General features: G+C 37.6%; 1 protein-coding gene across 9 annotated transcripts in view; it reads right to left on the reverse strand.

Moving 5' to 3' along the window:
* MAPKAP1 (MAPK associated protein 1) overlaps positions 1-13,072 on the reverse strand; it is a 235,598-nt gene that overhangs the window by 103,903 nt on the left and 118,623 nt on the right. For all 9 annotated transcript variants that reach the window (XR_005835250.1, XM_040631891.1, XM_008698765.2 and 6 more), the window contains one exon: positions 3,304-3,480. Coding sequence is in view for 8 of the 9 variants with exons in the window: in XM_040631891.1 (XP_040487825.1) it covers positions 3,304-3,480 (177 nt within the window). In the remaining variant the exon portion in view is untranslated. The remainder of the gene's footprint in view (positions 1-3,303; positions 3,481-13,072) is intronic.

Raw genomic sequence — 13,072 nt, forward strand, 5'->3', positions numbered from 1 at the left:
ACCACTAGATTCCCCACCACCGTCCCAACCCTCAGTAGGGTGTTGCAAAGAGCATGGACTTTGCAGTCAGGCATGAGGGTAAATCCAGGCCTGAGAGCAATACTTGTCAGCCTCAGTCTTCATGTCTCTAAAATGGTCATAATAAAAACCTGGCTATTTTCAGATAAAATGAAATAATATACACATAGCTTTCAATTAGTAAATAGTAATTCACTGCTTATTGTCATAACCTAGCTCCCTCTTCCTGGTTCAGTTCAGTGTCTTCCCAGACACTCCCTGCCCATTCTCTCCTGGGACAGAGATGCAAGGAGGAAAGGGGTTAATGAAGACAAGGAGCGCAGCTTTACTTTTTTTTGCTGGGACTTCACTCTCTGAAACTTTGGACACATGCCTGGCGACTCCTGAAGGTCTGCTCCATCCTGCATTTGCAGGTGATGCTTTTCTAACTTAGAATAGAGACCAGCAAGATGAATGGAAGGTTGCTGAAGTAAGAAAATACACATGGGGCAAATGGTTAGTAATCTGTACTGTTTCATCAGACAATTGACAAAAAGAAGAAACAGAAAATTTATTGACCTTTTTTTTCCCTAAATGTTGACATATAAAGATTTTATTTTACCTCGTGTTTTTAGAAATACTCTAGACATGTTGAATAAGCTCTCTTGAACTTTAAAAGGGAAAAAGGACCGACTGGGGTGTGTGTTTGGGAGTGGGAGTAGAGGGGATGGGAGTAATTCAGGAAAAAACTAAGAGTATTAAGTTCAAAGCAGTTGCTGTTACTCTCTGCCTTTCCTCCTCTCTCTCCTCCCATTCTCCCAGCTGGGGTTCATAGGGAGACCCTGTATAGTCTCTTCAGATGCTTCTCCCAGGAAGATATGTCCTGCCTACACTCAGCCCCATTCTGTTGAAAACCAATGATTTAAAAGCTCTTGTTTTAAAAAGGACATTTAGCTCAAAAGAATGCAACAGTCGTATGTTAATATTTATGTAGTAAAAATATGCACTAATGAGAACAACTCTTCCAGTCATATAAAGAACAAAAATGCAAGGGGAGACTACTGAAATACCCCTATATACATCTTTTAAAGTAAAAAGAAAAAAGTCCTAATGGTACTTTGTGATGGTAAGACTTTCAAAAGATGCTCTTATGAATTCTATTGGTAGCACTGTAAACTGGAACATCTTTCAGAAAGCTACATGTCAATACAAAGTGAAAGTCTAAAGATGTTTCTCCTCTGACCAATAATACTACTCACAGGAAATTGTCCAAAGGAAGTTATTCAGCAGAAATTAATGGGATTTGGATAAGGACTATTACAGAATCACTTATTAAAACCAAAGCAAGAAAACAATTTAAACATCCCATGGTAGGCTTCCAGTGCATCCTGGACCTTTTTTGTTGTACTGTTCATCACATTTTTTTCAATTTTTTAAAAAGATTTTATCTATTTATTTGACAGAGAGAGACACAGTGAGAGAAAGAACACAAGCAGGGGGAGGGGTGAGGGAGAAGCAGGCTTCCTGCTGAGCAGGGAGCCCAATAAGGGGCTCAATCCCAGGACCCTGGGATCATGACCTGAGCCTAAGGCAGATGCTTAACGACTGAGCCACCCTGCTCATCACATTTTAATGATTTGACAAACTGTCTCCCTACTAGATAGTAAGCTCCACGAGAACAGGGTTGGTCTAGATTCTTGGCACATAATAAATGTAGATTATAGGAACTAAGAACAGATACCAAATATTTGTAATTTTAAGTAATAGATATCAAATATTTGTAATTTTAATATTTGTAATTGTAAGTAAAAATAACACAATATTTACACTAGAGTGGAAACTGTAATATATATACATGGAGATGATGATACGAAAATGAAAATAGTTATATTAGGAGGGAGGAATCATTGGATAAGTTTTAAATTACTTTCAATATTCTTCAGTGTTGTTGTTTTAACGTCTCCTAAACATAAAAAGAGGGATAATATTTACCGTTACATATACCAAACAAGACTTCATAGTAGGGATGAAACCGTAAGTACAAAAACTTGGGAGTCATCCCCCTCAGCTCCACCTTTCCCTCAATACTCAGGTATTCTTTCTTTGTTCAAGGGTAGAAAGACACAAAATACTCCTATATCATAGGTAGCATAATCCTATTTTGAGTAAAAATCTGCAACAAAGGCAATACGTTTTAAAGAGACAAGGGAAAAGTCCTCTAAAGCAATCCTTCTTGTGGATAGTGAATTTGCTGGTTACTAACAGCAGGGGGTGCCAAAAGGATCACTATCGTTCCCAGGAGAGGGCCAGGAGAGGGCCAGCCCCAGTTCCGGTTAGCAAAACTTAAACTGTGCTTAGAAAACGCTACAGGCTTTCCTCTAACAACTGGGACCTCTGGGTAAAACTCGCTCTAGAGACTTGAATAAACAAAAATTATATTTTTACTTTCATTAACTTCTAACTGATATTTAGCATTTCCTTGAATTATAAATGTAGTCCACAAATCACAGTAACATTAGCAGTACTGGTGACTCTGTCATGAACAGAAAAAACAGATGTCATAGCACATTACAGTTGTTGCAGACTTCTCAAATATCATTTATATTCATCACTACTTTGAAGCAAGAGACTTTAGGAGTTAGACCTGCTGCTGGATCTTGGTATTAAAAAAGCCATACATATTACTCTATCACAAATTTGTTTAATTATTTCAGAAGTATTTAAATGAAATGGAATTCTTTTATATTCTTGTGAATTTTATTTTCTGCATTTACAAACGCTTTTTCTGGAAAGGGCTTATAATTTATAGGCTTTACCAGACTGCCAAAGGCACAGGAAAATTTACCCCTTATCAATCTAAAGGAAGGCAACTGAGAGGAAAAATCAAATTTGATTTGGACAGAGCTGGAGAAGAAAAGAAGTATTTTAAGTCACAAGACAAAAGTGGCTGTAACGCACATTTTCATAGAGTTTGGAGTCCATGAAGAGAAAGAGGGAAACCCAGAATTTTTGCTTCACAGGCTCCAAAGTACCCCACCCAGTAGGTCCAGAGGCCTGGTTCATAGATATTATGTTCAGAGATCTACCTAATGCGATTTGCTACTGCAAAGCCGTCTTCATTTAATCTAGGTGCAGAAGCATGAAATACAATGCAAATGCTGTCCCCAACATCTCCCTGGAAGTAGTCACTATAGATGGACATCCAGATAGCCAATATCATTCGTATGATGCACAAAACCAAAAACAAGTCCAAATCCTAGAAGGCAGAGATGAGATATTACGATCAGTAACAGGGTCAATACTCACATTCGAACAAAGAGTGACTCTTTGGATGTCAGACCAGGAGATGAATACTTTTCAACCAGGGCCAAAGTACTGAAGCCGAACTTATGAATGGGCTCGTTGGAATCCAGTGGGGGGAAGTCTGTGTCAACCTCCCCATCATCCTCAGCAATATGCAGGCAGTAGGCACTGACATTGTCACTGAAAGGAAAACCAAAAAGTGGAGTGAATACCAAGATGAAGGAGGGACAAGGAGAACAGAGGCTATGGTATACAGCAAGCAAACTGGGACACTGCTGTTCTTTTACCCAAAAGGCTGGTGATACAGTTAGATTTCCCCCAAACCCTACTTCATTTGATAAAGAGGAAACATGGCAATACAAAGGGGAAGAAAAGCAATGTGAAATGAGGGCCTTTCCAGTACTCTATTCTTTCAACAAATATTTACTGAGCACCTGTTATAGATAAGATGCAGAACTTAACCCCTTACATCAAAGATGATATTTAGTATCAGCTCTCAAGGAAGCTTACAGTATAGCAGGAGGAAAAAGTAGGTACTACATTAGCTAAATATAAGTAAATATCATAAAACAGACACAAACAAAACTATAAAAGGAGAAAAATTATTGGTGCGGGGGAGGAATCAGAGGCCTTTGATTTATGGTCAGGATTAAGAAAATACCTGTTTAGGTCAGGGGAAGTACTCAAGTTAACAAAAACAATCCATACCGTTCTCCTTTCTCTGAAGAGTATTCAGACTCATGTGGCAAGATCTGACTCCAAACACCAAGGATACTTAACAGAGTAAAAGCAAATGACCTGATTACCCTGATGCAGATAACTGGCTCTCTCAACCACTTCTGGACTTTCCTCACACCCCCAGAATGTCCAGTATGTATTCCCAGATTCCAGCCTTGCCCATCTTAGAGCCGGCACACAATTCCTTCTCTTTCTTTGGGGGGAAGTAAAAAGCCAATTTGCTGAAAAGGGGTGGGAAACTATACCATCATAAAGACAATTTAAAACTTAAAAATCAATTAAAAACACTTTAAGATACTCTGCTCCAAAGTTGAATTGTCTGCTAGCATTCACAGACATGAACCTAATAGTTCACAAGGCAGTAGGGTTCTAAATTGTGCAGCTTAAATTTGGAGTTTTAATTATATGATTGATGCTTAAATTAATTAATTGCAAAGTCTATGCTAATTGTTTAATTGGTTGCTTGATCTATATAGATCATTTTTTGAATTAAATGAGTTGATTTACAAAGTTTATTGATTGGATGTGACAATGAATTATTTCACTGACTACCTGATTTGCAATTTTCCCAATTAATTCACAAATCTTTAGCTGCAACTCCGCTTATTGAGAAAGAGCCTACTTCAGGTGATCTATACTCAGTCTGTCATGACTAAGAGATATTTATTATATAAAACAGGTAATAAGGACAGATTAAAATTAATGGGAACTGTAAATTTGCTAAATGGATGGATAACAAGAAAGTAATCTGGCTATGTTTGTCACTATAAATTTCATGTATTTGCAATGCTGTTAAGAAATTTAAAATTCATCTCTGAATAATATGGGAAACTTACAGATCTTTACAAGAGGTTGCTAACTTAAACACCAAACACTTACAGCAGCAGAAGAAAGTCCTTTAGATAAAGGAAATGTCATGGTATAGCAGCTAAGAGCTTTGTGTCCAGAAAGACCTGAGTTAAAACCTAGTAAGCTGCAGCACTCACAGGCCATGCGATTTCAGAAAATAAGTTTCACCTCCTTGGGTTTCCACTTCTATAAAAAGGGTACAATCACCTAACTCGGAGGTAGTTATGAAGATTAGAGAAGATGATATATACAGAGTCTACGATATAACAGGTAAAAAAAAAAAAAAAAAGAAAGGTATGGTAACTATAATAAAGTCAGATGGAAAATAACTTCTACAGTTACGTCAATCCTTAAAGACGCATTGTGGATGCACATTAGAGCAACAAAACAACAATGAAGTTAAGCAGCATGATCCGGAGTTAACATGTCGGCAGTGCTCCAGCCTTGGGGCCCCTGAGCCTCCAGGGTTTTACGAACAGGGCAGACACTGATGAAGCAAGCAACAGACAGCACAGATTATTTACTGCCGTGTAAATCATCCTGAGGAATGTCTGTGATTCCCCAGCACCATAGAGGTTTCAAGGGCAAATAATAAGCCTATTGATCAAAGCAGAAAGCCAAACATTGGTATCAGAAGAATTCTGCTTTGATTGTCAGGGGATGCCCCCAAATCCCCTTCAAAACAAACTCAACAAATGTCACAGGTTAAGAGCCAAGGGCCAAAAGATTCACTGCCAAGTGCTACTATTCTTCTCAGTGTTTAAAAACAAAGTGTGAAATCATTTATTCACTCAAAAAACATTTGCAAAGTACCTAACCGTTCTGTAGCCTGCTCTGTGCACAAGGAACGCAGCAAAGAAAAGAATAAATGATTTCCCCTACTTTTCTGGGTCATGAGTAAAATTTAGCAGCAAACAGTACTCCAACACTTTCGACCCCTTAATTGAACATCTGAGGGGAAAATGACTAAAACTTCATATTCAATGCGTGGACATATTGGTTCCTTTGTGCCTTTATAAAGGAATAATTAATAAAAGAAGCCACTATGGCATTTTGACTTCTAAAACCTCTTCAGGACTCCAAATTAGTCCTAGTACAATAGCCATTAGTCTCATTAGCTACATTAACTGAGTGCTATGTGCCAGACACCGTGCAAAGTAGTGTGGATGGATATACATAAGCTCAATGAATTTTCACACCAACTCTGTGAGTTATTTATTATTATTTCTGTTTTACAAATTAGAAAAGTGAGGCTCAACAAAGTTAAGTGGTTTGCTCAAGATTAAATAGCATGTAAGTGACAGACCTGAGATTCAAACCCAGGCAGTTAAGAGCCCTCACCCTTGACCCCCACCTATCCCTCTGCCAATTCCATGGTGTGTCTAGACTTGCCAAGGCCCTTGGGAACCCCTGCTACAGAAATGGTACATATTTGAAAAGGAGGAGGAAACCCTGACATATTACTTACAAAAAATTAGAAGCTCAGAAAGATTTATTTCAATCTCATCACTTTTACAGATGGAGAAGAAATGCCTAGAAATGAGGACTAAGATGCACACGACGACCCAGTTAAAACAGTGGCAAAGTTGGTTCTCGAGAATGCAGGGTCTCCTTACTTCCATTCCACTATTCTGATCAAATCAGAAACTGGTGGCATTTTGAAATAGAGAGAGAAAAAGGGGTAAGCTGTGGCCCATGACTCAAGAATCGCCCAAATATAGACATCTGGAACTTATAAAACAATGAAAACAGGGGTGCCTCCTCCTTTTGACCTAGTTTGGTAAAATAAAGAGCGGTTTTGCAGTCAGATCTGGTTTTAATGCTAATTCAACCACTAACCAGCTGTGTGACTAAATCTCTCTGAGCTCTTCCATTTTCTTATCCATAAAAAGCTTTCCCTGATTTCTCTAGGAGAATCATTTGGATCTCTAGGAGAGAGAATCCAAGTGGTTCTCCTCTGTGGTCTTCCAGAACTTGACTAATATTTCCATGTATACTTATCTCATGTTTTTCTTATTTATAGTTCTATGTTCTCCTAGAAAGCAAGGATTCTTCCATTGTCTCTGCATCCTCACTGAAGAGTAAAATGGCTGGCACTCAGAAGGTACTTAACAAATATTTGTTGAATGAATGAATATATGAATGTGTAGACTGAATCACTCTACCCATAAAAAAAACCCATAAAGGGTATTATTAATGATGTGTGTGCTAACGAGAAGAGGAGAAGTAATAAGCTTTTCTTTTTCTTGCTTGTCACATTGATATCTGTTAACCAAATGGGGCTTTCTAGGCAACGCACATGTGTCAGAGATTGCAATTCAAGACAAAAGGAGAAAAAGACACAGGAAGAGGTGAGGATGAAAGAGGCATTTTTACAGTTCATCAAGATATGAATACTGGCACCTCGCCTTTTTTTCCTTTCTTTTTTTAAGGGGGGGAGGGGCAGAGGAAGAGAGAGAGAGAATCTTAAGCAGGCTCCATGCCTAGTGCAGAGCCCAACACGGGGCTTGATTTTAACAACCCTGAGATCATGACCTGAGCCGAAATCAAGAGTTGGATGCTTAACCGACTAAGCCACCCAGGCACCCCACACCGCACTTTTTTATGGAGAAAAAACACTGAGAAATTATTACAACTATGCAAAAATATTTAATTATATGCATATAAAACGACTAGAAGAAAAGGTGTCCAAATGTTTACAAAGGTGTTTACATTTAAGCAATGAGCACTTTTTTCCTGTATCTTCCAGATGCCCCGTAGTGACTACATATAACTTTTATTTTTTGATAAGGGTAATGCAGGCTTATTAGAAACATGGAACAATTTAGAAATATAGATCAGTACAAAGAAGATTGGGAAATTTCTCACCCCACTGTAGAACCACCTGCCCAAGAGACTCTCGGCATTGCCTGCCTCATCTACATCGCCTGGTTCCTAAGTGGTTATTTTCTCTATCAAGTCCTGGAATTAATGGAGAAAATAACTATACATATCTGCTGCATAAGGGTCTTGTAAGGATTAAATGACTTAATTAATTGCACAGTATCTGGCAGGAAGAAGGATTCTCATTTTGTTAAAGTTTCTTCTACCACTCCTAAGCTTCTCATCACACAGAAGCAGAATTAACTGACAGAAGCATGGTGGATAGCATCAAACAGAGAACACTAAAAGTCCTGTTTGTGAGTCACTATCAGAGACTGAGGAATGATAAAAGACTATTAAATGACTGCCACTTTGTTCTCTATATTTAAAAATCTGTTTTTTTGTTTGTCTTTTTATTTTTTGTTCATTTGTTTTGTTTCTTAAATTCCACATGAGTGAGATCATATGGTATTTGTCTTTCTCTGACTTATTTCACTTAGTTATATCCTCTAGGTCCATCCATGTTGTTGCAACTGGTGAGATTTCATTCTCTTTTATGGCTGAATAATTTTCCATTGTTTGTGTATATATAGTGTATATATAGTGTATACACGCACACACACACACACACACCCCACATCTTCTTTATCTCTTTATCTATTGAAGGATACTTGTGTTGCTTCTGTATCTTGGTTATTGTAAATAATGTTGCAATAAAACAGGGGCACATATATCTTTTTGAATTCATGTTTTCATTTTCTTTGGGTTAATATAACATTGCATATTAATTATACTGGAATTAAAGATTAAAAACAAAAGAGTTGCTCCTGAAAAAAAAAAAAAAGACTGGAAATAAGTACAGCATAATAGGATCCACAGAAAGTAGTTTAATTTTAGAATTGGGTCGGCATGGAAAAAGAAGTCCCTTCCAGGGACAATTATGTTTGTGAGAAGACTGGAAGTTAGAACAATGAATGGGGGCAAAATGGACTCTGTTGCCAGAAAGAGATCCTTCTGGAGGACGAACAGATGGTGATCACACACACACTATGTCACTCTGTCATTAAATGTACTCATTAGAGCAACTCTGGAGATTTTATATTTATGTAAACAAATAAATGTATGAATAAATAAATAAACATACATATCTACATATCCAAATCTCCAAAGAGTTAATGAGTACAATTAACTGAATTTCACTTATTCGTGTTTCATCAAAAAAGGGTAACAAAAGTTTGCATTAGAAAAATTTATTTCATTCAATATTGACCAATACTCATTTCATGTTCAAAGGCCAGTTTGGCTTTTATGAAGAGCCAGAAGCCTGTAGTCCATATGTAGATAGATGGTATTTAATTTGTATATGAAAATTTGGGAGCATTCTAAGAAACATCCTAGATTTCTCCCAAATGTGATCTGACATGTTCAATTTACATACTTATAAAAATTCACTTTTATCTTCAAAACATGCAAAATGTACTTACATATGATGACCAGACAGATGAATGCATATTTTTTTATGAAAAATAAAAAGAGCGCATGATTCTGCAATGCCCATTGCAATGATTTTGCTATGCATTTTGATAACAGAATCAATATAAAGAGTGTGTCAGATATTATCAAGAGAAAGAAAGGCCCTGAGGATTGCAGCTCAGAAGTTCATTTCTTTGATATCAAAGACTTTTAAGACTGTCAGGATTTCCTTATCTCCAAAATAAAAATCCTATAAATATAAAGTAAATTGATAAGTAACCTTATAAGGTTTGTCAAGCCACAGCCACATCACACAGGAATAATTAAGTCTAAATTTTCTGGTAAAGATGTTCTAAGGAGAAAATGCCCACTAATTTCCAAATGGAAGCAAGACCTTCATACTGTTTTGAGCTCCTTTTTGGATAGTTCCTATTGCTATGTCTTCAAGTTTGTTGATGTTTTCTTTTACATTGTCTAATCTGCTGTTAAACTCATGTAGTATAGTTTTCATTTCAGATACTATAATTTTCCTCCCTAGAAGTTCCATTTGGGTTTTTAAAAATACCTTTATACTTCTTTCCTCTATCACCTTGAACATATGAAGCATGTTTATAATAGCTGTTTTAACATTCTTGTTTTCTAATTCTAACATTCTGGCATTTCTGAGAAGTCCTCTTTCCTACCATTCTGAACTAGGTATTTTTAAAACAAATTAACTTAGCAAAATTCTAAGTTTCAGAAATTTGTTAACTCTATTATAAACTGACCCTGAAAATATTCAGTGGGATCTTTCTGAAACACAATATGATACTGTCACTCCCCTACTTAACACCTTTTTCAATCTTTGAAATAAAAACAAAACAGCCCATTAAAAGCTGGCTTCCATAAAGTCTTCCATTATACTTTGCCCTGCTTTTCAACTCAATCTTCTGCCATTCCAGAACATAGAGTTTATGCTCCATTTATACCAGCTGCTTACAGTATCCTCATCAGGTCATATGCTAGCTCCTGTTACTATTCATGCAGGCCTCTCAACCCAGAGGTTCCCTATTCCTAGTCTGTCTAGTCATCTTTTGAGATTTAGCTCAAGTATCCGTTCTACTGGGAAGCCTTCCCTGACATTCCTCCCACCCCTACTCAACCCGAGCCTCCATCTTCTGGAAGAATTAGAAAAATCCTTTTCGATATCCTTGGAGCATTCTATATGTCTACTGCTATAGCAAGTCTCAATGACAATGGAGCTAAAATTGTGTAAATCAGTGTCTAGCCTGAGTCTTGAGGCCATAAACTTTATTTTATGACTGATTATATCCCAAGTGCCTAGCACTGTACCTGGTATGATACAGACATCTAAATGCCTACTGATGAATGATTATAAGAATAAAAAGACAGATGGATCGATGGATGGAGGAAAATCTCAAATGGCTATGTCTCTGGGTGCTATCACCAGGAAAAGTAATTCATTTCTTTGTATAGCATGGTAGTTAAGAGCAAGGGAAATGGAGTGAAACCTGGGTTCAAATCCTGATTCTGCTACTTACTAAATATATGATCTTGGGCAATAACTTAAGTTCCTGAAACTCTGTTTCTCTATTGTTATTTATGAGTAATAGGAGTATTATAAGAAATGAGATAATATACATAAAATGCTTAGCATGGAGCCTGACACAGAGAAGGCCCTCCAATATGTTCATATCTTCCCATTCATTACCTAGTTAGTATGGGGACTCTGGCACTTGGGAAATGTTGATAAGGAGCAACCTTTCTGTCCAGCTCAATGAAGAAAGTATTTGTAAGGAGTATCCCCAAAACTTCATCTATCACTTCAATAAATATTTCACCAGGCTGAGACGTCTAACTCAGTGATTTTTAATACATAAAGGTTTATATACAGTCAGAGGCTTGTCTAAGCAGACACCTGGAGAAGAGCTGCCCTGGCAAAGGCAAGCGTGGAGAACCTCAGTCTAGATCTTTGAATCTAAATGTTCCCATGTTCTCTCATCCATTCCACAAATTACTTACTGTGTATTTGCTACGTGCTAAGCATTGTGTTATGGACTGGGGAAAACAAAACAATAAAACAGACATGGCCGAGCCTCCAAACTTGTATCTATCCTACTGCTTACAAGACTTCGTCACCACATGGACATCTCTCAAGTCATCTCAGCCCTCATTACATCAAAACCAAACTCTTTATTCACCACAGCTTGAATCTATTTCTTCTTGAGGACACCTCATTCCAGCACCATCATCTACACAGTTTTTCAATGTCCAGTCTTAGGCCCTTATGTCTTTTCATTCATGCATGCTGGAGACTTCAGTTAATCTCTCTATGCAGATGATTCCTAAATTCATATTTCTAGCTCATAGCTCTCTCCTCTAAACACCAAACATGCAAGTATAAACGACTATTTGATCTCTGGGTAGTGAGTTCAAGCCCTAGATTGGGTATTGAGATTACTCAAAAATAAATAAAAAGATAAACTTTAAAAAATTTAATTTAAAAAAATGGGTGGAAGACATGAACAGACATTTCTCCAAAGAAGACATCCAGATGGCCAACAGACACATGAAAAGATGCTCAAAAGCACCCATCATTAGGGAAATGCAAATCAAAACCACAACGAGATACCACTTCACAGCAGTCAGAATGGCTAAAATCAAAAACACAAGAAACAAGTATTGGCAAGGATGTGGAGAAAAAGGAACCCTCACGCACTGTTGGTGGGAATCCAAACTGGTGCAGCCGCTGCGGAAAACAGTATGGAAGCGCCTCAAAAAATTGAAAATAGAATTACCATATGATCCGGTAATTCCACTACTGGGTACTTACCCAAAGAATATGAAAACACTAATTCAGAAAGATATATGCACCTTTATGTTTGTTGCAGCATTATTTAGAACAGCCAAGTTACGGAACCAGCCCAAGTGTCCACAGCCATAAAAAAAAGAATGAAATCTTGCCAACTGCAACAACATGGAGGGATCTAGAGTATAATGCTACATGACATAAGTCAGAGAAAGACAAATATACTGCATGATTTCACCCATATGTGGAATTTAAGAAACAAAACAAATGAACAAAGAAAAAAGAGACAAACCAAAAAACAGACTGTTAACTATAGAGAACAAACTGATGGTTGCCAGAGGGGAGATGGGTGGGGCGATGGGTGAACTAGGTGAAGAGGATTAAGAGTACACTAACTGTAATGAGCACTAAGTAGTATATGGAATTGCTGAATCACTCTATTGTATACCTGAAACTAATATAGCACTGTACGTTAGCTATACTGAATTAAAAGAAATTTTAAAAAATGACTATTTGAAAACTTCTCTTAGATATAGCAAAGCCATCTCAAATTAATAGAAGATAAAACTTGTGCTGCCCATCCCACTCCCCTTCACATATCAAAAAACCCAAATAAAACCCAGTTTTCCGATACCCCCTATCTCAGTGAACACCACAATACATCAAGTTGTGCAAGTCAAAAATCTAGGGAGCCACCTTTGGTACCTCTCCTCTCCCATACTTCTCATATCTAATTGATCCCTAAGTCCTGTGAATTTTACCTCTTAAATATTTTCAGAATCTGTCCTCTTCTCTCAATCCCCACTGTGGCCCCTGCCCACCTCAGTCTCATCCCACTGTATCTTCTCTTCCCTACTTTGTGCTCCAGCCATACTGCTCTTCGTTAGTTCCCTGACCACTGCATGCCTCCTCCTGCCATAGTGTCACTATCATGCGGTTCCATCTGCCAGGAACCTCCCCCTGCCAAATACCTCTGGTATCACTTTCTCAGGGAATTTCTCCCTCACTCCCAAGGCTAGGCTCTCTTAAATGGCATTCCTT

Source organism: Ursus maritimus, unplaced genomic scaffold (genome assembly GCF_017311325.1).
Source record: "Ursus maritimus isolate PB19 unplaced genomic scaffold, ASM1731132v1 scaffold_17, whole genome shotgun sequence".
NCBI lineage: Eukaryota > Metazoa > Chordata > Mammalia > Carnivora > Ursidae > Ursus > Ursus maritimus.